This window comes from Callorhinus ursinus, unplaced genomic scaffold, assembly GCF_003265705.2.
Source record: "Callorhinus ursinus isolate GAN/ISIS: 27379988/994484 unplaced genomic scaffold, GSC_fseal_2.0 scaffold25, whole genome shotgun sequence".
In the NCBI taxonomy this organism is placed as follows: domain Eukaryota; kingdom Metazoa; phylum Chordata; class Mammalia; order Carnivora; family Otariidae; genus Callorhinus; species Callorhinus ursinus.
In genome coordinates, this window is record NW_027397087.1 from 32,539,468 (window position 1) to 32,566,202 (window position 26,735).

General features: G+C 57.4%; 1 protein-coding gene and 1 non-coding gene across 2 annotated transcripts; one reads left to right on the forward strand and one right to left on the reverse strand.

Annotated features, from left to right (window-relative positions):
- Positions 1-10,623: 10,623 nt before the first annotated feature.
- Positions 10,624-19,496, forward strand: SKOR1 (SKI family transcriptional corepressor 1). The gene is made up of 9 exons (XM_073877456.1): positions 10,624-10,730; positions 10,952-13,151; positions 14,263-14,350; positions 15,279-15,386; positions 15,931-16,002; positions 17,404-17,478; positions 17,726-17,800; positions 18,314-18,379; positions 18,956-19,496. Exons 1-9 carry the CDS (start codon positions 10,624-10,626, stop codon positions 19,048-19,050), a joined length of 2,886 nt encoding a protein of 961 aa, XP_073733557.1. The 3' UTR covers positions 19,051-19,496.
- Positions 19,497-24,489: 4,993 nt separating this feature from the next.
- Positions 24,490-24,596, reverse strand: LOC112833498 (U6 spliceosomal RNA). The gene has a single exon (XR_003210650.1). It is a non-coding gene; the product is annotated as a U6 spliceosomal RNA (small nuclear RNA).
- Positions 24,597-26,735: the final 2,139 nt, after the last annotated feature.

The following is a 26,735-nucleotide window of genomic DNA, read 5'->3' on the forward strand; positions in this document are numbered from 1 at the left end:
CTTGGTTAGTTCTCCCAATAATCCTATGATGCCAATCTGATGATGCCATTTCACAGTCGAGAAAGCTGAGGTGCAGAGAGGCGAAGTGATTTGCCCAAAGCCACCTGGCCAGGAAGTAGTAGCCCTAAGATTTACACCCATACCTGCCTAAAGTGCAAGCTGCTTCCTCAGCAACAACTGTCCCCTGTAAGATGCGGGCTATGTTCTCTTAGGACTCTTACTCCAAGAGAGTAACAGAGAGAGACAGAACACCCCGTAGTCACTCCATCCCAGGCCGGTGTAGTAGAAGAGGCACATACCACACACACCGGAAGGCAGACGGGAGAAGTGAATTATCAATGGGAAAGGGGGAAAGCCTCCACGATACTTGCTGGAGAATGACTGGTTCTTAATTCTTGAGTAACTATGGTGAACATCCATCTGCATCTGCAGAGGGAGGAGGCTGAGGGGGCCCTTCTCTGGGGAGGCCCCATCTCTCCTGGGGAAAGGATAATCATTTCTCCCAACCAGAAAAGCCAGTCGGGTGCCAAGACAATTTAATGGGGAGAGAGTCATCTTTTCAACAAATGGTGCTGAGACAACTGGATATCCATATGTGAAAGAATGAATTTAGATCCCTACCTCACATCATGCACAAAAATTACCTCTAAATTGATCATGGCCCTAAATGTCAGAGCTAAAACTATAAAGCTTAGAAGAAAATGTTAGGTGTAAATCTTACGACCTTGGGTTTGGCAAAGCTCTCAGATATGATACCAAAAGCACAAGCAGGAAAAAATAAAATCAATATACTGGGTGTCATTGAGGCACCTGGGTGGCTCAGTCGTTAAGCGTCTGCCTTCAGCTCAGGTCGTGATCCCTCAATCCCGGGATCGAGCCCCGCATTGGGCTCCCTGTTCCCCGGGGAGCCTGCTTCTCCCTCTCCCACTCCTCATGCTTGTGTTCCCTCTCTCGCTGTCTCTCTCTGTCAAATAAATAAAAATCTTAAAAAATAAATAAATAGGGTGCCTGGGTGGCTCAGATGGTTAAGCGTCTGCCTTCGGCTCAGGTCATGATCCCAGGGTCCTGGGATCGAGTCCCGCATCGGGCTCCCTGCTCCTTAGGAGTCTGCTTCTCTCTCTCTCTCTCTCTCTCTCTCTCTCTCTCTCTCTCTCTCTCCCCCTCTCTCTCTCTCCCTCTGTCTCTCATGAATAAATAAATAAAATCTTAAATAAATAAATAAATAAATAAGTAAATAGGGTGTCATCAAAAATAAAAACTTCGGTGCTTTAAAGGACACCCTTAAGAAAGGGGAAAAGACAACTCACAGAATATATTTGCCAAACCTGTATCTGACAAGAGACTTGTACCTAGAATATATTAAGAACTCTTTCAACTCAATAATAGAACTAGAGATAACCCAATTGAAAAAGTGAGGAAAGGATTTGAACAAACGTGTCTCCAAAGAAGATGTACAAGTGGCTAATAAGCACATGAAGAGATGCTCAAAATCATTAGTCATTAGAGAAATACAAGTCAAAACCACAATGAGATACTATTTCACACCCACAAAGATAGCTTGTTATAGAAAAAAAAAAAGAGATGATGGGGTGCCTGGTGGTCCAGTCGGTGGAGCGTCTGACTCTTGGTTTTGACTCAGAATGACTGGTTCTTAATTCTTGAGTAACTATGGTGAACATCCATCTGCATCTGCAGAGGGAGGAGGCTGAGGGGGCCCTTCTCTGGGGAGGCCCCATCTCTCCTGGGGAAAGAAGGATAATCATTTCTCCCAACCAGGAAAGCCAGTAGGGTGCCAACTAATGTTCAGGTGGTGACCTCAGGGTCGTGAGATTGTATCAGGGCTTTGAGCTCAGTAGGGAGTCTGCTTGAGATTCTCTTTCTCCCTCTGCCCTTCCCCACCCCCTGACACACATGTTGGCATGCCCTAAATAAATAAATAAATAAATAAAATCTTTTTTAAAAGAGAGAGCTGATAATAAGTATTGTCAAGGATGTAGAAAAACCAGAATCCTCATATATTGCTGTTAGAATGTAAAATTGCAGTGCTTTGGAAAAAATCTGATGGTTTCTTAAAAGGTTAAGTGTAGAGTTATTAAATGACCCAGCAATTCTACCACTAGATGTATATTCAAGAGAAATTACAACCACACACACACATACACACACACTAAAACATACAACCACACAAATTACTTGCACATGAATGTTCATACCAGCCTCATTTATAATAGCCAAGAAATGGAAACAATGCAAATATTCATCAATGGATGAACAGATAAACAAAATAAGGGATACCAATACAAAGGAATATTATTTGACGGTAAAAAAGGATAAAGCACTGATCCAAGCTACAACATGGATGAACCTTAAAAACATTATGTGAAATGAAAGAAGCCGGTCACAAAAGACCACACATGGTGTGTTTCCATTTAGTTGAAATGTTGAGAACTGGCAAATATATAGAAGCAAAAAGTAGTGGTTGCTTAGGGCTGGGGGGTGGGGGCTGTGGGGTGATCGCTAATAGGGCTGGGAGGGTGGGGGCTGTGGGGTGATCACTAATGCGTACAAGGTTTTTCTTTGGGGTGATAAATATGTTCTAAAATTGATGGTTGCACAACTCTTTGAATATACAAAAACCATTGAATTGTACACTTTAAATAGGTGAATTGTGTGGTATGTGAATTACACCTTAGTAAAGCTTGACCTGTCCCAGCACCTGGACTCCACCAATGTTCAGGCAGCCATCTGGAAGTGATTGGAGGTTGTCGAGGAGGGGAAAACTCATATATGCTGAGCATCCACTCTGTCACGTGCTTTGTGCAGGCTGAGACTACGGGAAGGATATCCAGGACCCAGAAAGAAAATGTCTCCTTAAATTTTGCACCCTAGGCACCTCACTCTAGCCCAGATCTGAGTATGTGCCATACACCCAGCAGCTTATTTAATCATTATAACATCGCCGTAACACGCTTATGACTACTCCACTGATGCGGGTTTGAAGACTCAGAGCAGAACTGGGATTTGAACCCAGGTCTTGCTGCCTCCAGAGTCTGTCCTCTTTCCAGCCCTCCCCCACCAAGCTGAGTGGAAAGAGGCCCTGGGAAGGAAGCCCCTTACAACCAAGGAGAGCTCAGCAAGCCCACCAGCTGCTCCCCACCTGCCTGCCAGGACCTATCCCCACCTCTTTTTTGAAAAGATTGATTGATTGATTGATTGATTGATTGATTGATTTAGGAGAGACAGAGTGTGTGTGCCGGGGAAAGGGCAAAGGGAGAGGGAAAGAGAATTTCAAGCAGACTCTACCCTGAGCGAGGTGGCCGAGGTGGGGCTCGATCTCAGGAGGCAGGACTGACCTCAGGACCCTGACCTGAGCTGAAACCAATAGTTAGCTGACTGAGCCACCCGGGCACCCCTATCCCCACCTTTCAAGAGAGCAAGCCTTTGGGGGCTCTACCTGAGGAGCCTTGCCTGAACCTGTGAGGATGGTGGGAATCCCAGGACCTCCTAGACATCACCAGGGAGCACAGAACCTTTTACTCTTGAAGAACCAATTGGCCACTAGACACCAAGGGTACCGTTCAGTCATTATGGCCAGCAAGTCAACTGGGACCTGGGCTGGGGCTCACAGCCTTTACGCTCAAATGCTGCTCACTCATTCAATCAACAAATATGGTGAGTACCTACTGTATGCTAGACCCTGTGTTAGGCCCCCCGGGAATACGATAGCAAATAAAACATTCCAGGGAGAGATTCAGAAAATACTCACAAATAAATAACTACTTGGGAAGTATTAACTGGTGAGCAATCTAATGATGAAAACAAAACAGTACGAGACAGAGGGATGCGGGCCCAGGGAAGGAGGCAGGCTTAGAGGAGGTCCAGTGTTGTATCCAGGAGAGCTCTCTGAGACTTCTGAAAGGCAGACACTGGAAAGAGAAGTGAAGCCAGCCTGCTCTGTGGGTCAGAAGTCTCTAGGTGCCATTGCATTTTCTTGGTGTATTTCTTCCAGTTGGTAGGAAGTTTCTGCGTGCCGACAGTCTCCCCATGCTAAGGACCTTGGAAAGAGGCTTGTGGCTAAGCTGGCGCTGACCAGAGGGGAGCCATTGGAGGGGAGGATAGTTGGGAAATGAGCAGGGACTCAAACTAGAGATCTGGAGGGAGAGGGGGCTTTGGGGCCAGCCCAGCCACTTGCCCATCCTCTTCCCATATACCTCTGCTCAGGTCTTGGAGGCTTCTAAGTCTGGTTGAGGCAAAGAAATCTGGTGCTGGGCTCCCCACTCAGGCCATCCCAGCCTAACTTGCTTCCGCAAGGGCAGAGCAAACCCCAGGATGAGCAGAACCAGGCCTTACAACCTTTGAACCTTTCCCAAAGCTTCTTGGCTCCGGAATCTACATTAGCCCTGGTGCCCAGGTCCCACTCCCCACCCCTCAGGGTTCCAGAAGAGAGATGAGCCTCCTGAGTGGGTCAATCCTTCACTCTCAAAAGGTGCTGGAGAGTGTGCCCATCCTACAGATGCAGACAGATACTGAAGCCAAGTGAAGGTCCAAGTGGTTAAGGGAAGAACTGGCTCTGGGCCTCAACTTCCCTTGCTCTTTCCGATGACCAGGAGCTGGGAGGCTTCCGCTGGGAGGAGCGCTGGCCTGGCCTCTGATTACAAAGAGCCAGGTCTGGGCGACAGAAACCCAGAGTGTGCAGCCTCAGGCAAGTCCCGGCCCTCCCGGAGCCTCAGGCCTCCCGGCCGCACCCAGAGTGAGGTGGGCGGGTAGCTCCGAGCACAGTTACGCTGGTTCTGGGGTCCCTGCCTCCCTGGCGACCTCACCACTGCTCTCTGACTGCGGCCCAGCAGGCCCCGCCCAGTCACCTTCATGGGCTCGGGTTGAGGCCGCCGGACGGGGTTCGGGTCTATCTGGCCGTCGGATTAATATCCAGATATTAAGTAAACAATAAATTAGCAAAACTACAAGAAAATTTTACAGCCCTTTGCATTTGGCAATCATTGAGTGTTAATTAGAAATTCATTACAATTAAAACCCTGCCTAAACAGGGCCTGCGCGCCTTAATTACATCTGATTTTTAATTCAGAATACGTGTTTACACAGTAAGCGCTACGTACCCCATGATTATCCCCAATCCTCTTTATACTGTACTAATTATGTAAATTAAACCTAATTAACTGACGAAAACTGCCGTTAATTCAACTGGTAAAAGATATGTGTTTGCGGAGAAGGCGCGGCCGCCCGGCCCCAGCCCTTGCGGGAGCCGGAATGAGCTCCCGGGCGCCAGGCCGCGTGGACGCGACGCCGGGGACGCGGAGGCAGAGCGGATCCGGCGGGGGGCGGCGGATCACGTGATCCGGAGTCCGGCCCTCCGACCTCAGTGCCACCCCGCAATGGATAAAAGAGAGAATCCGCGCTAATGGGGGTCAGAAAGACCAAGGGCACTGAGTGCCGCGGGCTTCCCAGTCTCTGCACTGGGCTGCAGGATCCACAGCTCCGTCTGAGGAAGACCGGTCCCATCCTCCCCCGTCTGAGCCCGAGTTCAAGTCCCCAGCGCTGCCCCGCACTGGCTGCCCGAACCTGAGCAAGTGACCTGGCATTGCTAGGCCTGTTTCCTCTGCACGACGTGCTGTGTGATAATAAAAACTCCTCGTGAGCTGCGCGGCCCTGCACATCCCTTATCTTCCCATCACTAAGTGAGGTTCTCCCAGCAGCGTGCAAGGTACATTTGGCGTCTGGGAAATCAGTCTGCGTCCCTTATTGCCTGGGGAATCTGGGTGGGTTGGCTTTCACTGCCTGGCCTTCAGTTTCCTGCCTGTAAAATGGGAATAAATGATCCCTACCTATTCCCACGGCCATTGTGAGAACCGGCTGTGCAACTGTAAAATGCGGTTCATGGTGATACTAACCAACCGGATGCTGGTCCAGAGACGAGCCCAGACCCGACCCCCGAGACCCGCTCACCGGAGACCACTACCCCCCAAGCGAGGGATGTCACCTCCCCAGCCTCTCTCCACGCGCCTGCAGTCTTTCTCCAGCTCAGATCCTGGATGGAGCGTTGGGTGGGTCTGCGAAGCCGGTCTTGGGTGCAGGGAGCTGTCCGCAGCTTGGTGCTGAACGGAGATGCAGGGGCGACCCTAAGTGCTGAACAGAGACGCAGGGGCGACCCCTGAACGGCCTCAGTGGCACAACCCGGGGAGGGAACTTTTGTCTGAGAAGTCCCCGGGGGCCCTGGGGCCCGGCTGCCGGAAACGCCCCAGAGGTCGGCCCCGGAGGCGCTGTTGGCCCTCTCAGTACAATAGAGGCAGGACAGGCAGGCCTTGGCCCTCCTGTTTCCACTCCCACCCCCCACTACCCCGGGGGCGTCCTGGCTCCGCGATCGTTGTCACTACCACACCGAATTCTGAGATGCCTTTTAAAAAATCATTAGGAGCCTAAGAATAATTACCGAACGGGATTGTAATTATGGGATGGGGGAGGCCGGGCAGAGGGAAGGGGGATGAGCAGGTGGAGGGTGGGGGTGGCTTTCGGACTGGGATGGAAAATGGGTTCCTGTTTACCTCGGAGGGAAGTGTAACGGGGCGGGGGAGGGTAAAGAGAGGTAGAGTTAGAGCGGGACAGAAGCAAAGCCTGGGAAAGACACATTAATGGAGGGAACAGAGGCAGAGAAAAGGGCTGAGCAGATTCTGAGAGAAAAGAAAGGCAAGGGGGTCCGAGAGAGAAAGACGGAAACCGAGGAAGGTGAAAGAGCAAGAGGCCGCTCTAGAAGGGACCCCGCAGGGCAGACAGAACCCTTAAACTTGGGGGTAGTTTTTGAGGCCTCCAATAACATGTTAGCCAAGGGGAGGCGGTGACAAACGAGTCAGGCCGGGCCCCCTCTCTCCAAGGGCAAGGCCTGGGCCATCCGTTCGCTCCCCCCAGAGGATTCTCCCAGGGTCCCTGCGAGCCAGGGGAGAAGAGAAAAACGAGAGGAGAGAAGTGGACTGACGAAGGAGAAGGAGTGACGAACCCCAGCGGAGGCGGAAGGCAGGAGAGGAGAGGGCCTGTAACCCAGAGCGAAAGGGAAAACGAGGGCGCGGGGGCGAGGGCGACCCCGCGCCGCTGGCCGTCGAAGATTTATGGCGCCGTTCCGGTTCCAAGGACGGACTGCGCTAGCCGCTGCTGCCAACGTCGGAAGCCGCAGTGGCCGCTGCGCCCCCTGCCCGGGCGGCCCGCCGCGCCCCGGGCCATTCCTGCCATTATTAACTTCTGTTTGATTAGGGTAATTGTTCAAACTTAGGCTGGACAGTATGATTAATTACAGTTTAATTAACGTGTCCATTAAGGACACTTAATGCCATGGGGGGGGTGCGAGGGGGCGCCCGGGTATGAACAAATAGGGAGGGGGTGAGACTGGTAACTCGAATGAAGTCGAGACGGAGATTGAAAGGGAGAACACGGTGACCCAAAGGGGTAGTGTGGAGAAAGAATAGTGAAGACAGAAACCTACAGGCAGAGAGAGGAGAGAAGGGTGGAGAGAAATGGAGCTTTGCAAAGAAAGAAGATGCCAAGGGGTGTCTGTAGCATCAGGGGCCTAAACCCCTACCACGGGGAAACTGAGGTAGCAGGAGAGCTGGAGAAGATTCTAGCAGCCACCTAGAAAGTAGTTGACCCCCGCTATCTCCCAGCGATGACTTAGTTCCTACCCTCGGCAGGTCGCTCTTGGTGGAGGGAGGCAATCACGGGGGGTGGGGAGGAGTGGTCCAAATCCAATTCCACCGCTTAGTGAAGGAGTCGCCCCTCCCCAGGCTGGAGCTGTCCTGACGCCTTCCAACCAAATCAGAAGCGGTGGGGAAGTTGATTCTGCCCCTTCCCAGCTACCCAGCCCCATAGTCCACACCCTTATCTCTGCCCCAGCTGGCCGCTGGTTACCCAACTGGCTCCCCGGGGCCACTCTCGGGATCCACTGCTTTGGCCCAAAAGTGCGATGCCCTTCCTCACGCCCCTTCCTCTAGCGCCTTCCTCAGCCCAGTCAACCGGCCCTGGCCCAGACAACTCCTGGCCCTTAGGCGCGGAGCGCTGGACCCTCCCCACTTCGTTCAGGGAGGCAAACTTTGCAGCCCCAGGCCCTTCCTCCCTCCTGTCCCCCTTGGCGAGCATGGGCCGCAGGTGCCGGGCGCAGGGCGCAGGTGTGCGGCCGCTTACCTGGGGCGCGCAGGCCCGGGAGCTGCAGGAGGCGGCGGGCGCGGCGCGTGGCCCGCGGGCTAGAGGACCCCGGGAGGGCGCGAGTGACTGCGCGGGCGGTGGGTGTGGCGCCCCGGCTCGCAGCTGTCAGGCGCGCCCGCCCCGCGCCGGCCTCGCCACTCGGGCTGTGACCGCGCCGTGCCCGTCGCCGCGCCATGCGCTCCAGGCTTCGGCCTCGGCTCCGGGCCCGTCCGGGGCCTCGGGGGCAGCGGCGCAGGGCACACATCTTCGCTCACGGGGCCCTGGCGTCCCGCGCCCGCTGAGAGCGGGCGCCGCGCGGGAGGGGCCAGCGGGGCCGCGGGTGTGAGCGCGAGGAGCCCGGGAGCGCGGCTGTGCGCGCGCGCGGGGAGGGGCCGCGCCGTCACCCGGAGAGCCCAGCGGATCCCGGACTCCCGCCCGCCGCTCCGCCCGCCGCGCACCTCCTCTCACCGCTCGCCCGGCTCCAGCCGCCGCCGCACGGTAAGTACCCGCGTCCGGTCGCCCGCAGCCCCCGCGCCCTGCCCCTACAGCTTTTTTCGTTTAGTTCCGATTTGGGTTCTTGTGGCTGTTGTTCTTATTATTATACCTGAAGACAACCATCGCCTCACTCCCACTGCCGTCCGCCTCCCGCCTCGTCGCCCTCTCCAAGATCATCCCTCAAGCCCCAGGAGCCGGAGAGGGCCCCGCAAGCAGCCCTGGCGGCTGCTCCTGGCCGCTGCGTACAGCTCATTGCCCGGGCTTTCCGCTCTGGCCCTCGAAATTCGGTTCCTTTCCTAGGGCCCCCCTTCTCCTGGCTCTGGGGCCCAGAGCCCCCTCCACTCCGGAAAAGCCCGCGGGGCCCCCAGACCCTCAGTTTGGGGAGGACGCGCTCTGCTCTGAGGAGCATCCTTCACTGCACGCGGGCAGGGCACACTTGCCGGTTTCGGAAAACCGAGAAGACATCGTCATTTCCCAGAGCCGCGGAGCCCCCCGTCACCTCCCCAAGCCCGCCTGAGAGCTCTTCAGGGGGGTGCGGGGCTTGCGTCGGCTGGGGAGTTAGGACAGTGTTTTTGCCTCCTAAGATGTTACAAGGGACTTCAACGTGAAAGGGGGGTCAACTTGTTTCAATTCGATCCGCGGAGATAAAGATGAAACAGATAACAGATAAATAGCTTGATACTTGAAGAAGGTATGAAGACAGATGGGAGAAAGAGGAGCGAGCTGGGAGAGACAGGCAGCTCAGGGACAGATAAGATCGACAGATCAGGGGGCACCTAGACAAACAGGGAGGGGAAGAGACAGAAGAGGAGCCCAGTCTCTTCGATGAAGGCTTTTGAACTCGGATCCCCCGTCTCGCTGGAGCTGCCCCTCTGAAAATGGATTTGCCTTTCCCGACGAGTTTAGGGGAGGGGCCCGCCGGCTTGAGCTGCCTGGGCCTCAGGAGCGCCTGCAGCCGTGGGCCGGATGACAGCCTTCGGTGTCTGAGGACACGTGGCCGGGCCAGGCGACCTAGAGGGCCCCGAACATCAGTCCCTGGGTCCTCCTGCTGCTGAGATCCACGGGAGAGGCTGCCTCCCTGCCTGGGCCAGAGATCAAAGCGCGGGACCTTGTGGCTTCGAACACCGGCCAGGATTCCTCTCAACCCATATGAACTGGGACAGCCCGGCTTGAAGTATACTCAAAGAGGAGACGCCCCCAAAAGAGGAAGCCCAGAGCCCGGAGAGACCGCGCTTGGCCTGAGCAGGAAAGGCATATCTGAAGAAGGAGGAAAACTTAGGGAATGGGCTGTTAGGAGCAAAGGAGAAGTGGCTCCAGAGAAACTTCCTCGAGAACCCCTCTGTCCCCACGCGCTAACCCGGATGGAAAACAGCCTTGGTCCGGAACGCAGCTAAAAATGCAGAAAATGTGGTTAGGAACTGCGTGACCCTGGTTCCACTGATGGCTGGGGGAAAAAAAGGGTTTGTATTTCCAGCCGGAATCTTTCTGCTCAACGAACGCGAGGCTCCGGGCGTGAGAGGAGAAGCTCGGGTTTGTGGAAACCAGTGCTGTTATTCCGGGGAACCGGCTTGGCACGGAACTGGGTGCGGTGGGGGCCGCCCTGGGGCTAGGCGCGCACAGCGTGCTTTGGAGATACGGGTTCAGCACCGCGAACAGCGGTCGTCTCAGCCTCCTCCCCCCCCCCCCCCCCCCGCCCCACGCCTCCCGCCCCTCCTCCTTCTCCTTGTCCCCCCCCCCCCCCTCCTTTCTGGAGATGGGCAGTGACCGCCCCTCCCCCCCCGTCCGTACCCCTCCCAGCGCCTCCCCCGCCCGCCCGCGTGCATGCGCGACTGAGCAGAGGGGCAGCCTGTCCCCGAAGTCCGGGCTTCAGGACCCGGGCGGGTAGGGCAGGCTGCGAGGGTAGCTAAAGGCGCACGGATCTGGACGTTGGGAAGCCTGGGTTAGGCAATGGCTTTGCTGTGTGGCCTTGGGCAAGTCACTCTCCGTCTCTGGGCCCCACTTCCTCCACAATCCGAAAACAAAATTGGGTTCCTAGCTGCCGGGGCATTCCTGAGGTCTCAATTACCCCTTCTTCTCCCCCAAGCCCCGGGGGCTTTTGTTGTGGCGCCAGCGCGAGTCTGAACAACAAAAGACTCCCGTCCAGGGGGCGAAGGAGCTGGGGACTCCCCATAGCCAAGTTTCCCCGCGCGCCCAACTCGGCGCACCCCGCTGGGCGGGCCGAGCCACGGTGGCACTGAAAATGGCTCATCTGCTCTCTACTTTCTCTGTTTCACAGGAGCGGCGGCATGGAGGCTCTCACCACTCAGCTGGGGCCGGGGCGCGAGGGCAACTCCTCACCCAACTCGAAGCAGGAGCTGCAACCCTACTCGGGCTCCAGCGCTCTCAAACCCAACCAGGTGGGCGAGACGTCGCTGTACGGGGTGCCTATCGTGTCTCTGGTCATCGACGGCCAGGAGCGCCTTTGCCTGGCGCAGATCTCCAACACTCTCCTCAAGAACTACAGCTATAATGAGATCCACAACCGCCGTGTGGCCCTGGGCATCACGTGCGTGCAGTGCACGCCAGTGCAGCTGGAGATTCTGCGTCGGGCCGGGGCCATGCCGATCTCCTCGCGCCGCTGCGGTATGATCACGAAGCGCGAGGCCGAACGCCTGTGCAAGTCGTTCCTGGGCGAGCATAAGCCACCCAAGCTGCCCGAGAACTTCGCCTTCGATGTGGTGCACGAGTGCGCGTGGGGCTCGCGTGGCAGCTTCATCCCCGCGCGTTACAACAGCTCGCGTGCCAAGTGCATCAAGTGCGGCTACTGCAGCATGTACTTCTCGCCTAACAAGTTCATCTTCCACTCGCACCGCACACCCGACGCCAAGTACACGCAGCCCGACGCCGCCAACTTCAACTCGTGGCGCCGTCATCTCAAACTCAGTGACAAGTCGGCCACAGACGAACTGAGCCACGCTTGGGAGGACGTCAAGGCCATGTTCAATGGCGGCACCCGCAAGCGGACTTTCTCGCTGCAAGGAGGCGGCGGCGGCGCTAATGGCGGGTCGGGTGGGCAGGGGAAGGGTGGTGCTGGCGGCGGGGGCGGCCCGGGGTGCGGTGCAGAGATGGCCCCAGGCCCGCCGCCCCACAAAACCCTGCGCTGTGGCGAAGACGAGGCCACCGGGCCTCCTGGGCCGCCTCCTCCCCATCCGCAGCGGGGACTTGGTCTAGCGGCGGGAGCCGGCGGCCCGCCGGGCCCTGGAGCGCCTGGTGGCGGCGCCGGCGTACGCAGCTACCCAGTGATCCCAGTGCCCAGTAAGGGCTTTGGCCTCTTGCAAAAACTGCCCCCGCCGCTTTTCCCTCATCCCTATGGCTTCCCCACGGCCTTCGGCCTCTGCCCCAAAAAGGACGACCCGGTGCTAGGCGCGGGCGAACCCAAGGGAGGCCCAGGCACCGGGAGCGGCGCGGGCGCGGGCACTGGCGGAGGCGCGGGCGGGCCAGGATCCGGCCACTTGCCCCCCGGGGCAGGCCCTGGCCCGGGTGGTGGCGCCATGTTCTGGGGTCACCAGCCCTCTGGGGCAGCCAAGGACGCAGCGGCCGTGGCTGCAGCGGCCGCCGCCGCCACCGTGTACCCGACGTTTCCCATGTTCTGGCCGGCAGCAGGCAGCCTCCCGGTGCCGCCCTATCCAGCTGCGCAGAGCCAAGCCAAGGCCGTGGCGGCTGCCGTGGCGGCGGCAGCGGCGGCGGCGGCGGCGGCTGCCGGCAGCGGCGGCCCCGAGTCGCTGGACGGTGCCGAGCCGGCCAAGGAGGGCGGCCTGGGCGCAGAGGAGCGCTGTCCGAGCGCGCTGTCCCGCGGGCCGCTGGACGAGGAAGGCGCGGACGAGGCGCTGCCGCCGCCTCTGGCCCCACTGCCCCCGCCACCTCCGCCCGCACGCAAAGGCTCCTATGTGTCGGCCTTCCGACCTGTGGTCAAGGACGCCGAGAGCATCGCCAAGCTCTACGGTAGCGCCCGCGACGCGTATGGCGCCGGGCCTGCTCGGGGGCCGGGGCCGGGCGCGGGGTCCGGCGGCGGTTACGTGAGCCCAGACTTTCTGAGCGAGGGCAGCTCCAGCTACCACTCCGCCTCGCCCGACGTGGACACTGCTGACGAGCCCGAGGTGGACGTGGAGTCCAACCGCTTCCCCGACGATGAGGGCGCTCCAGACGACGCCGAGCCGGGCGTGCCCAGTGCGCCCAGCACGGGAGGCGGCCCGGACGCCGACCAGCCCGCAGGGCCCCCGTCTACCACCTCCTCGGGCGCCGACGGTCCCACAGACTCCCCAGACAGCGGCAGCCCCCGCCCCCGGCGCCGCCCAGGGCTGCCCGCAGCCAGCCGGTCAACATTTGGGGACCTGGCGGCCGACGACGTGGTGCGGAGACCTGAGAGGAGCCCGCCGAGCGGCGGCTATGAGCTGCGAGAGCCTTGCGGGCCGCTGGGGGGCCCCGCGCCGGCCAAGGTGAGCCCCGCGCCCGCCTCGCTGGTGGCGCCTCCCCGCTTTCCCCTCGGCACCTCGGGGATGTGGGGCAGGCACTGTCCAAATTAGGGACGGGAATTGTGTTCCGAGCAGGTGTTAGAGCGGCAGGCCCCAGCTGCTCTGGGTAGGCCCAGCTTCGGTAGCGCTGCGGACCTTGCCGGGACCTCCGAGTGAGGGTTTCGGAAAATCCGGGGGTGTGTGGGGGCGCAGCAGGCCTGAGAAACGGGTGTGCTACGTTTTCTGTTGGGTGGGGGGAGGGGAGGTGGAGACAGGCAGAGACCTTCAGCAACACAGACAGAAAGAGAGAAATAAAAGGGGTCTGGGGAAAGAAGGCGGCGCAGAGAAAGGGACCCAACGCCAGAGAAAAGCGCACGCGGGGCTGGGCCATGGCACACGCACTCAGATGCGGATCAGGGTCCCGGGGAAGACAAGCTGATGGGGAGAGGAGAGGACGGCGTCTCCCTCAAGCGGGGCCCCAGTAGGACCGGCCCCGGAGTCTTCCTCCACCCCAACGGGTAGTTTTCTGAATCCCTTTGAACTCAGGCCTTGGGAACCGCAGGGTTCATGGTAGGCAGCTGTCAAGACGGCTTGCGGGGCGGGAGAGGGGCTCCCAGGTTGGCTGGGCCACGGGTTCGGGTCGGGGCTGTGCAACTAAGCCGAAATCGTTGGCCATTTGAAAGTGGGTGCGCACACTTGTACATTTCCATTAGGTCCATTAAAATACGAATCATTAGCTGGATGCGAAAGGCGTCATTTATGCGGGGACTGGGTGAGGGCTGGTGGAAGATGCCGAAAAGGAGATGGGCGAAGTGGGGGGGGGGCCCGCTGTGAACAGTACTTGAGCTTGAGAGCCGCTTTGTCTTTCTGATAATTTATCGAGGACGCTAACAATGACCCTGAAACTACAACGGTGATGCGGCCTCCGAGGGCGCCAGGCTGCGCCGCGTGCCTCGTAGCCGCCCGGGGCGCTCGGGTCCCCCGAGCTAGCTGACCTCCCCTCTCAGCTCTCCCTCTCGGCCGCGACGCAGGGCCGAACGGCCCCCGAGCCGCTTCAAGCGCCCCCCTAACCGCCTGTCATTTTCGGCCGCCGCAGGTGTACGCGCCAGAGCGGGACGAGCATGTGAAGAGCGCGGCGGCGCTGGGGCCCGCGGCCTCCTACCTCTGCACCCCCGAGGCCCACGGTAACGCCCCCAGCCCCCCTGCTGAGGTCGCTGGCCAATGTGACGTGCGGACCGCGGGCGGAGGGCCGGGGCCGGGGGGGAGGGGTCCTGCGAGGGAAGACGAGAGGAGAAAAAAAGAGAGAGGCAGAGAAAGCGAAAGAAAGAGGGAGAGGGAAAGAAAAATAAAGGAAAAGGAAACTAAGCGAGAACTCCCAAATAACTTCCATCGTTTGGTCACTTGACAAACCGCCCGGTCCACCACATATACACACGCTCACGTGCACCTCACACACTGGCTTAAATCCTTTTTAAAATCGCGCCTGGCACCTCTTTCAAGTCCTCTCATTTATTCAGCAAGTGTTTTGGCCTCGACGTCCTGCTGAGCAGGCCGGGTTAGGGCGGTGGGTGCAGGCGCTCGGCTGCGCGCTTGGACACGCCTGAAGCGCCGGGTAGCTGCGGCCCAACCCGGGGGGAGCCCTGCACGTGCGCCAGGCGCCAGTGGCTCGAAGAGGAGGGGCGGAGGGCCTCGGAAATCCCGGCAGGCCGAGCCCGAAAGGATGTCTCCCCAGCCGCCACCCCGCGCGGGTCGCCGCCTGGGCCGCGTTCTCGGCGGGAGCGGCGCAGGCAGACCCGGCGGCCACGCGCGCTCGCGGTGCCCCAGTATCTGCGCGCGATGTAGGTCGCTTGTCCCTGGTGGGCTCGGCTGCTCGTCTTGTTCTTTTCCGAGGGGCTGGGGAGGGGGCGTGGAGCGCGAGATGAGCAGACCGCGCGCGGGGGAGGGGGTGCCGGGCCCAAAGCCTGAGGGTGCAAGCCCAGGCGCACAGCCGGGAACCAGCGGCGGCCACGACGCTTTTAATTAGGGCTCGGGCGCCCCGACCGTGGCAGCTCTGGCCGTATCGGGGTCACGGTTTCTTTGCTTCTCCTTGAAACTCGGTTTATTGCCTTTAAGAACCAGATAAGGAAGACAATCACTCGACCGCCGACGATTTGGAAACGAGGAAATCCTATCCAGACCAAAGGAGTATCTCCCAACCAAGTCCCGCAAATACAGACCGAGGTGAGCCCTAGGACCCTCGCGCACCAACCCCACCCGGAAGCTGGGGCCCAGGTCGCCCAGGTGCCCACCGGCTTCTGCTGGCGAGAGGGGCTTTCCATCGAGCGTAAGGGGCTGCTGGTCCCCTCGTGCGGCTGGCTGATACATATTTAAACAGCGCGCGAGAGAGGTGCAGGCTAGGTTTCCTGAGCTGCTTTCCTCCTTAGTGGGTTTGGGGCTCTTCCGGGTAAGAGAAGGGGCTGTACTAAAAGGAAATGAGAGACACCATCACCCACATGAAGCAGGTCAGAGGGCACGTCCTGCCCTAAGATAGCCTACCTTCCCTGAGTCCACTGTCCTTCTTCAGTGGGTCACTTTGTAAAACGAGGGCTACACCCCTAAAATGATAGCTTGGAAGGTAGGTGGTACTCGATGCCTGTAACTGTCTCTTCTAAAGGCAGAAGATCTGGAGCAGCTCCCTGACTTAGCACAGTTCCAGGCAGCCCACCCTTCCCCTCCCAAGGCCTCTCCCAGGACAGAACCCCTCTTATCTGCCCTTGTGTCCCAGGTGAAGATGGGCTCACCCTGGATGTCACAGGAACTCAGCTAGTGGAGAAAGATATCGAGAACCTGGCCAGAGGTGAGGTTAAATCTGTGAAATGGGGGTACACCTGCTTGGGGGGAGATGAACCCTTCTTGTAGGGGAGTGTGTGGGAAGACAGGGTTCTTGGGGAATCAAGTTTCATTGAGTGGAAAGGATAATCCTCTGGGCACATGATGCTGGCACAGAGGTGTGGGGTGGGAGGGGGTGGGGAGAGTGAACCAAACCCCTAGAGGTTCATTAGAAGTTTGGATTCCCAAGGCTGGCCTATCTGGAGAGCCCACTGAAAGAGAGCAATGAGTAATGATCCTCAGAACTTGATGCATGTGACAGATAGGGCAATCTGGGTCTCCCAACCTCACTGGAAAACAGGACTTTTTCTGAAAAGCAAGATTGCAAGGAGGCATTTATTTTAGGAATGTCTGAGAGGTTAATTTTTTCCTGGAATTAATGCATAACCATCCCTCCCCCCCACACACACACAGCGTGCCCTAAATGGGGTGAGGATAGAGCCTGCTTTCAGAATGGGATCCTGGGGTTGCTGCTCCACCTGCAGGAGGAGCATGTGGCTTGAGGCACAGAGGAGGGAGCCTCTGACCCCACTTTGCTCCTCTACCTCCCATTTCTGTGTTTCCTCAGCACCTGCTCAGGGTGGGATTTCTCAGAGAGCCTCCCCAGGGGGAGGACCCAGATCCCAATAGCTCCATGGTCAGGGCAGCCTCTGCCATCCCTCTGTAGCTGGTTCTGAGGGCACGGAGGGGGCTTTCCACATCCACCTGCTATCCACCACACTGCCCTCAAGCAGCCCAGGGATGGGCTTGGAAAGTGGTGTGGGAAGGGGAAGAAGGATTGGTGGTATTCCACTCTTCCTAGTCACAGATTATACAGGATATGCAATTACCTTCAACGTCATTGGTGCTTTATATGAGAGCTCTTAGTATGGATTTGGGGGCCTGGGACCCCCTGAAATTGTGAACAAACTGTTGTGCGTACAGGTATTTTTCAGGGCAGGGATCTAAGTCTTTGACCAGATTCACCCAGCTCGTATTATTGAAGGGAGGGACTAGGTGTGTCATTTGGAGGGGTAAGTCAAGTCCTGGGCCAGCCTCTAAGGTTAGGGAGTTGGCAACAACTTAAAGCAGATGTCATGCTGGTTAGCGCCTGGAGCCAGGGCCTAGAAGCCCGACATGGCTTCCACCATCCTGAATTTAATTCCCCTGGGCAACCTGTTTCCTCGCCCAAATCCTTTGGAAGCAAATGGGAAAACATTGTAGAGGGCCTCTACTTCCTGGCCCCACCACTCCACAACTCCCATCTCAGGGGCTCCCGGCCAGGGGCAGGACCTGCAGAACCTTGGTGCTGGTAGTTGGGGGGGGGGGTAGTGGGGGACGCCAGAATCCCGCGCACCCTCCTTTACCTCCCACTCTCGCCCCCTCACAGACGAATTGCAGAAACTGCTCCTGGAGCAAATGGAGCTCCGCAAGAAACTGGAGCGAGAATTTCAGAGCCTCAAAGGTACCCCCACCCCGACCCACCTCACCCAACCTCACCCCACCTCAGCGCGAGAGCCTTCTTCGTGCGCGCCCGGAGCCCAGGCCAGGCAGCCGCTGCTGCGCGCCCGGCCCCAGCCGCCGAACCCTGCTTTTCCGGGGCTTCCCGCTAGGCCCGAGACCGAAGGGGTGGGGGCGGGAATGGGGAGTGGGGAAACAGGGCCGAGGGAGGGGGCTGTGCGTCACAGCTCTCACTTAATCAATTTGCACAGATAATTTTCAGGATCAAATGAAGAGGGAATTGGCTTATCGAGAAGAAATGGTGCAACAGCTGCAAATTGTCAGAGGTAAGACGCGAGTCAGGTGAGCGCGTGCACGGGCCGTAACTGCCTCTCGTCTGGCAGGAGCCGCAATGTTGGCTCAGTCATTTGGATTTAAATTGAAGGTAATTTAACAATTATTTTTTTTATTTAATATCCTTTGTATACTCTGATTAGCCTCAGAATGGCAAGCGAGCCCAGCAAACGGCTTGCAGGCATCATTACATGGAGTGATTGAACTTCTTATCGCGGCAATTTCCATGGTTTCTGAATTAAAAATCGAGGCGTAAAATTACCTGGGAAGTAATGCCTAAGTTTGCTTTAATTTTGGTTAGATCCGTCTGCCTTTAAGCGCCATCCCAGGCCTTTTCCTCCCTCCGCCAGGCTGCAGTTTGGAGCGTTGATGCTCCCTCCCTCGGTCTCCCGGATTTGTTTCTTCGAGGGGCTGAGCGCTGGGGAGAGGGTGAGGCCCGGGCTGTGACCCCGGCCGGCTGGAGGGTGGTCTCATTTCCTCACCGGCCCCTCCCCCATGTCTTCCAGACACTCTGTGTAACGAGCTCGACCAAGAGCGGAAGGCGCGCTATGCCATCCAGCAGAAATTAAAAGGTGCGGATGCTGGGGAACAAAGATAGGATTTGTTGCCAGGCTCTGGCTGTGCCACTGAATGAATGAATGAGTGAATGAATGATGGCGGATGAATGGATGGTGAATGAGCTAATGAATGGATGAGTAAATGGAGGGGCTAGTGAGAGGGGAAGACCAGGTCTACCTAGATCAGAAGCCGAGAGGAGGGAAATGGGGATTTTTTTTAATGGGGAAATAATTCTAGAACGATAGAATAGGGAGAAAGAACCCCTTGAGCCCTGGGCATTGGGAAATCTGCCGTGGGATCCAAATCTGGCCGTGGGCAGATTGACTTCCCTCTTTCTGTGCCTCAGTTTCCTCTTCTGCATAATGGGGCTACTGCACCCGCGCAGTGGTTCTAAATCGCCAGGTTCTCTCGCTTACACGCCTACCTTTTTCTGATCCGTTCACTTGAGAACCCCTGAGCCAGAAGGGGTTGGGTGAGACCCCAGGCGGGCACGCGTGGGGGTGGGGGGCGAGTGGACGGAGCCGGTAGGGCGCGCGGGCGAGGCTAGGCAAGCGAGGTACCCAACCTGGCCCGCCGGACTGTCTTTCCAGAAGCCCACGACGCCCTGCACCACTTCTCCTGCAAGATGCTGACGCCCCGCCATTGCACTGGCAACTGCTCCTTCAAGCCCCCGCTGTTGCCCTAGGGCCGGCCCGGCCGCGCCCACGCGCCCTCAAGCCATGCTGCTCTCTTCTCGTAAATACCCGCGGCCGCGGCGGCCGAGAGCGAGGAACAAGCCATTCGGACACGACCGAGGTACATACAGCCTCCCGCCCGGCCGCCCTCCTCCAGGGCGCCTCGGCCCAGGGCCCCTTCTCCGTTTCCAAGTGTAAATACCACCTCGCCCCACGGTTGAACTCCAGGGCATCGGACCTCATGGGGTTAACTGGACTGAAGGGGGTAAGAAAGGGGAAAGGGGGGCCTCCCTCGCCCCACACAGCCTCGGATCCCCAATTGTGTACACACTGTAGCAACTTCGCTGGCGCTGGCCCTGCGCTCCCCCGTCCCGTCCACTTCTGAAACTTGTTCCTAATGACAAAGTGGCTATGTGCAATGGATATAAATGTACTGTGAGTCTCTCTTGGTTCAGTATTGGGTTCCGTTTTATTTATGCTGTAAATTATTTTGCTTCCTTCTCCTGGACCTACTTCCAGTCCCATTTTGCATTCCCCTTTGGGTTTTGTTTTGTCTATTTTTTTTTCTTGCTAACCTTTTGATGTAACAGCACTTTAAAAAGGGCGACAACTGACTCACGAGATGGAGACCACCTTGAGCCTGTTTGGGGAGACCACCCTGTATCCGTGACTTTTGTTTTGTTTTTAATAAAAAAAGAAACCTGTCACTTCCTGGGGCTGTGGAGGTGGGAGTGCGGGGGTGGGGGGAGCGTGGGCGGCGGCGGGCTGAGGGCTGCGCAACAGGTGCGGCTCCAAGACCTCAGGCGCCACTTCTGGGGCGCCCAGGCTGACAATCACCGGGCTCGGGTGGGCAGCAGCCAGCGCCCCGACCTCTTCCTAGTCCTTCAGGCACACCGAGTTTGTCCCCCAGGCCACCCTCTCCCCGCGTTTGGGACCCTCCCTTGAGCGTCTCCGTCCGGGATAGGAGGACTACGGCAGCCTCCTGGGTGCCACGGTCTCCGACTCTTCCCTGGAGCTCTCGCCAGGGCCGAGGGTCTAGTCGTGCCCACTTCCACGCCTGCCCCACCGGGAAGTCACCCCCAGCGCTCTCAGGGACGGGACGCTGCCCGGAAGCCCAGGTTCAAGCAGAATTGCCGGGAGGCAAGGGCACCTCCGACCTGGCCTGGGGGCACCGGGGTGGGCGGGGGGCGGGGGGCGAGGTACGTCGGGTGGACCTCGGCTGGGCACGCCTGGAAGGTAAGGGCGTGACTCCGTGCTCGTGCACAGATGTCCTCCTGCCTGTCCCTCCTCTACCCCCACGGAGGGAGCCCTGGCAGTTTTTAATGTTCTGTCCATTTCAGTCCGAGAGTGTGTGCGGACATGGAGCAGCGCAAGGAGCCAGGTGAGGCCCCCCTGTGCTGGAATCAGGTCGTCTCCACTGGGGGATGAGGGGTGTCAGGGTGTGTGTGACAGGGGTAGGTTCCTGGCCGCGGTTGATGAGGCCTCAGCTTGCTGCAGGCCTCTCATCGGCCTAAGTTTCCACAGCGCACCTGCTGGTTAGGCTACAGATAAAGGATGGAAACTGCAGCGCACTTTTTCGGGCAGGGGGGTGGGGGGGAAGCGTGTGCTCGGAGCGGGAAAGCGCCGGGTACTGGGGCTCATTCGGTCCTGGCTTCCAGTTTCACCTCCTCGGCTGACTCGCAAGGGTGCTGTGTCGCTCCCTTTATTCCTCTAGGCCTCCGTTTTGGCCCACATAGAATAACCCTCGGGCCTCCTACCCCGGCGCGCGGGGAAGCGCTCTGGGAGGGGAGCGGAGCGCAGGGCCGCCGGTTGAGGCCCTCCGACATCCCGGGGATCTCCGTGCGCTTCTCCGGTCCCCCGCCGCGGGGCCAGCCCCTCGGGCCAGGGAGCTCTGGGCTGCGCGGGCCGGGAAGCTTGGTGGCGAGGCGTCTGGAGGGCCCGGGGCGGGGCGACGAGCAGGGGGCGCGCGGCGGGCCGCGGGGAAGGGGCGCGGGCGAGGATACCGCGCGCGCGCGCGCGCGGCGGAGGCAGGAGGCGGGTCCCCGGAGCCCCCCCCCCCCCCCCCGGCGCTGGGGCTCACAGCCCTCCTCCAGTCCCGGGATATTCCGAGGGCCAGTCACAGAGAGGACACGACAGAGATAACGGCGGTGAGGGCTCCGGCTAAACCGTGAGGTGTCGCCCAGGGAAGAAGTCACCTCGGGAGGCGCGGTGTCCCAGCAGGAACCCTCCAGGGAGCGCGAGCGTTTCCTAGGGGTGGAATGAACCAGATCAGTTCCCCACTGCACCAACGCTGACACCGAGGGCGGAGAGGAAGGGACTTGCGTGCTCAGGGCGTGCGGGGACCGGGCGGCGGGCGGATGCGCGCAACAGAGCAGGTGTTTTGGAGAGCACGAGCCTTTACCCCCTGGCGTGGCCACGCCTTTGGAAGCCGCACTTCCTCCTCGGTGAAACGGGAATGACAGACACTCCCCGGGCAGGAAGTTCCGTGGCCGCGGCCCACACAGAGGAGCCCAGCAAATATTCCTTTCACCTTCCCTTTCCGAATTCCCCCAAAGTGGAGGGGAAAAAGGGAAAAAAAAAAAAAAAAAGGCCGTAGGCAGCTGGGGCTCTCCCGAAAGGGCGCCCCATCTGGGCCGGTATCCCTGCAGATTGGAGGTGTAGGCGGATCCGACGCAGAAAGCTTTGTCGCAAACCCCTCCTGGGTTCCTCGTCCCTTCAGAAGTGGTTTGTTCTCCCCCAAATGTTAATAACCGAACGATTGGTATGGATGTAATTATCAATAATTATACGAATTATTGCTGATTGCGGGGCTCGTAGCTACTTTAATTAGTTTACCAGATTCTAATTAAGTTAAATGAAACATTAATAGGGAAAATATGCTTTGGGGAAAAAAAAAAAACCCAGGAATTTTAAAAAAGTCTATTTCTCGCCACAACGTTGCCACCTCGCGACGCAATTTAGGTACGACAGCCAACGTCCAAAGACCCCAGACTAGGGAGACTTGTCTTAGGGAGAAAAAGTGGGGTTTGGGGAATTGCTAGAGGGCTGTGGAGCACAGAACATTCTCCTGGGTGTTCCGCCAAGGTGTTCGGTTTCACACTCCTGGCTTTGGGAGGTGCCCACAGGAGGTCCGGCTCTGCAGTCCAGGGTCTGGGGATTAAGAAAGAACCAGGCAAACATGGCTTGACTTTTCACCCCCCTGGGAGGAAATCCCCAACTCCATCTATCCTGCAAATCTAGGTAACCTGTCGGCAAAACAAACAAAACAAAACAAAACAAAAACAGCTGGAAGACCTCTGGATTCCTGGGACTAACCTCTTCATTCCTGTGGAACTTGGTTAATGAAACTCAGGGGGTGTTCATGTCTCTGAGTTCTCCTTGGTTGTGTGTGTCTGTTTCCCCTAGGACTGTAAGTACCCTGGCAGCAGGGGCCATGTCTTGCTCTTCCTTGTGATCTCCAGCACAGGGCCCAGTGCATCCCAGTAGCTCAACAGATGTCTCATGGAAGGGGTTCCAACTCTGTGGTTCCTCTGGGTGCGGGAAATGTCTGAGGGGAGGAGTCCCTAGGTGCTTCTGGACAACAGTTATTGGGAGGCAATTAAGCTCATTTGCTTTATATTAATAAAGCACAAGTTTATTGCTCAGATGATCCTTCATCAATAGGATTAATTTGGGGGGCAGGTGTCTGGTAGGAGATTGTCAGCCTAGGAAAACTTCCTCTTCCAGCTGTGTCCCAAAGAGGGTGCTCCTTCACTCCTTCACGTTTTGCAAGTTCACCATGCACATACCCGTCCACTTATTTCCATCTACCCTGATCTTGAACCTTTGCAAAAATACGACCCCTGTCCTTGAATTCAGAACACCAGCAAAAGCAGAACTGGACCCCTATGCTCTTTCCATTCATTCTAAACAGCTTTATCTCTCACTCTCTACCATCCAAGGTGGTGTAGTGTTTGGTTAAGAGCACAAACTCTCTGGGCAGATTTCCAGGAGAAATCCCTTCTCTGTCGTTTACTAGTTGTGTGACATCAGGCAAGTTGTTGAATCTCTCTGTGCCTCGGCTTCCCCATCTGTAACATAAGGCGGGAGAGGGTATCTACTTCACAGAACTGAGCAGAGCCAGGAAAGTCAGCCAGGTCTCTGGCTTTTCCAGGACAAAGACTTGCCTGTCTTTCCTCATCTCTGCTCCAAGACCACGGGTTATACCAAGCGGAATAACAAGTTTCTTTAGAAGGAGAGAGAGTCATGCCAACATTGGTCATTTCCTTGTTTGGCCTCTCAGAAGGAGACTTTGAAAACTGCTCATCCAATTACCCAAGTTCCTCCTAAGAACCAGGCATGTTTGGGGGAAGAAAGGAAAACGAAAGGTTGTCCTCCAGCTCCGAGCACTGGAGGCCGTGAGCCGAGGAGAAGGCGCAACGAGAGGTCCCACAGACCCCCATTCTCGGCTGTTACCTGGAAAGGATCATTTCACCTCCACTGAAGGGAACAGAAATGGATCCCCGATGGAACGCTGCTTGGCAGCTCCGAGCGCCCGCCGGGAGAGGACCCGCCGCTGCCCTGGGGCGGCTCCGGGGCTCGGCGTCTGCTGCCTGCCCAAACTGTGGGGACCTCAGAGCCTGGGAGCTGTGCGGCCCCTGGAGGCAGACCAGCTGCTCTCCCAGCGGCTGCAGAGACCGCTGGGCTCACTACGAGTGTGCTCAGGCACGGGCAAAGCATGGGCAGCTACATTTTTTCTCCTGGAAAGAAACCTATATTTCAAAACACATTGATAAAGTCAGCGCAGGAAATCTGAACTTTACTGGACTTTCCCCCGTTTCCCATCTTACTAAGTAGGACTGTAATTTTTGCAATCATTACATGGGGGCAGGGTCCCGATCTGTTCCCGGCCTGTGCCTCCAACGGTCTCGTCGGGCCTTGCGGCAGCCACTTACTAATTACATGATCATGGCCAGGGTGCTTTACCTCTCGGGGTCTCCTGTAAAATGCTGACAATAGTACTCACAAGGCAGGGCTGTCAGGAATACTGAGCTAGTGGAAGCCCCTGGCACATGGTAGATGCTTAAGAAGGAGTGGGCTTTATTATGTTTTTAAGATTCAGAGGCAGCATGAGGAGTCTTCTTGCTTGTTACGTGTCCTGTTACAGTCCCCTCGGGTCTATCTTAGCACTAGGGTCCTGTTATGTTTTGGACCTGAAGCGGGTTAACTTTGGCAAATTCGCTTCCTTAAGTGTAAGGTACCGTAGGACTCGGGATAGTGCAGGGGGAAGGAGGGGCAACAAGGGAAAAGATGGAAGCCTGGGGTCAGGCGTAAAAAGCACGGCAAAGAGATCTGACTATGCCCCACCTCCTCTTATTCTATTTCCTGGGACTACAGTTTCCTTTGTGTGAAACAAAGATAAAAGCTGTAGGTGGGAGGTGTTCGCACACAGGGGTAGATAAACTCTGACACAAAATATGGAACGCTTCACGAATTTGCGTGTCATCCTTGCGCAGGGGCCATGCTAATCTTCTCTGTATCGTTCCAATTTTAGTATATGTGCTGCCGAAGCGAGCACGAACGTAGGGCTTTCTCAGACAGTATATAAAGCTCTGAATAGCAATACTTTTACAGTTATGGTGACTATGCTGCGCGCTTTTTCCCAAATCCCCAAATATTCAAGGCTTTATGACCGTTTGTATCTCGTACACACAGTAATTGTGTCTTTGTGATTACGGCCAAATTAAATCTAACCTAACCTTCCAACGTTGTATATGCAAATGAAGGGACCATGGGAAATTGGCCCAAGGCCCGCCCGACCTCTGCGCGCCCCCGGAGGGCGCCGGGAGCACGCTCGGTCACGTGGTGCGCGCGGCTCGCGCGGCTCGCGCGGCTCGCGCGCCTGTTCCGCGCCGGCCGGGCTGGGCCCCCAGGGGTCGCGCGCCGGGCTCCTCCGCGAACGCGGCGGCGCACTGGCCCCTGACACTACGGGGGCGGGGCCAGGGCCTTTGGCTGGGGGCGGGAGGGGAGGGGAGGGACCGTGATGGACTTCGGGGTCCGGGGCCCCGAAGCGGCTGCGAGAGGCTGGTCGGGCCGTCCCCGCTCCAGGACCCGTGACCTCTGCAAGAGTTGGAACCACGGGCCGTGAACCGGAAGGGGCTGGGCAGGGTGGCCGAGGGCTGCAGCGCGGCGGGGTGGGTCACGCTGCGCCGCTGCTTCCCCTGGGGTGCTCGGGGTCGGCGCCCCGTGCTTGGAGCCAGGGGCAGGGGGTACGCTTTGGGGCCCAGGCTTTCCATAGTGTGACTCGGGGTGTGGCAGCCTGGGAAAGGTCACCGCGCTTTGGTCCGGCACTGGGCCGGGCACGTAACCCGACCCGTGTCCTATCCCTCGATTTGCAGGTTAAAAAACAAGCTCTGGTTGGTTAATCAAGGCCAAAATTGTCCTGCCAGTTGTGAAAAGAAGTGGAGCTCTGGAGGCAAGTCTGGTTGCAAAACCCGATCGTTTCCTCTTCCCTGGGGAACTCGAGTGAGGAAAGATTTGGGACCAGGAGTGCCACCTCCCCTTTCTCTTACCTAGACAATGCTCCCAAGGCCTTATCAGCTCAGACTTTCCTTCCTGCCTTCATTCCTTCACCAAATACCAAGCCCCTATGACGTCAGCGCCGGGGCTGCGGGGCCAACAAGCAGTGGTTTGTGTTGCTGTGTGGTTGCAGGGCGCTTCGGTTCCAGCAAAGGGAGCCAGGCCAACGTGTCCGAGCATTCTCAGTTCAGTGCTGAGACAGACTGGAAAGGAAGAACCTGGGGGATAGATAGTGACTGGGGCATGAAGGTGGGCAGGAGGGGAGGGGACGTTTGAGCTGTCTCTTGATATGGATGCAGTCCTGAGAGGACAGGACTGGCAGTACCAGGCAGAGGAAGACCTGGGAGCCACCTGAGTCCGTTTCACGGATCTGGGCAAGTCCTTCAGGCAGGAGAGGCCACTGTGGAGGTAGCTGGTGCCCTGGGGGGCCTGCTCTGGCTCAGCTGTGAGCCTGATTCAAGCCACAGCCAGGGAGCACCTGGCCTGACCCTTGGGGACTTTGGAGCCCCTCCCCCGACCTGTCTTCAGTGAAATGGCAATCAGGTGCAGGCTGCCCAGCTTCTCCTCTGACCTCTCTCTAAATAAGCAGTAAGCAAACACAAACCTCAGAATGCTAATATGGCCTGTACTGAGCGAAAAGAGCTAATTTGGGCAATGATGTTTCCCTCAGATTTACAAAAGGGAATTGCAAATAACCAAAAAGCGTATTAGCATTGATGGGAGATGATGCTAATCTTCAATTAGCATCCACGTTTTTATTCATTTATTTAGAAGAAGAGCCTTTTCGTCACAGTCGATGCGCACACGTGTCACGGTGACAGGTACATCTTGTGGGTTCATAACTGCCTTATTGCAAAAACCAGCAGGAGATGGACCAAGTTGTTCACCATTTCTGGCTACATGAGCATGTGTTATTTTGAGCCAGAGGTGGGTTTTTTTTTTTTTTTTTTTCTTTTTTTCTTGTTGAGCACAGAGGAGGGACATCTGAGTTCTTGCTTCCATTCCTTCCTGCATCTGTTTCTGTGACCTTGCCCAACTCCCTGGACCTCTCTGGTCCTGTTTTAGCTTCTGCAAAGTGACAAAACTGTCCTAGAAATGATCTTTGCTATCTCTCTCAGCTTTGACATGCTGTGATTTC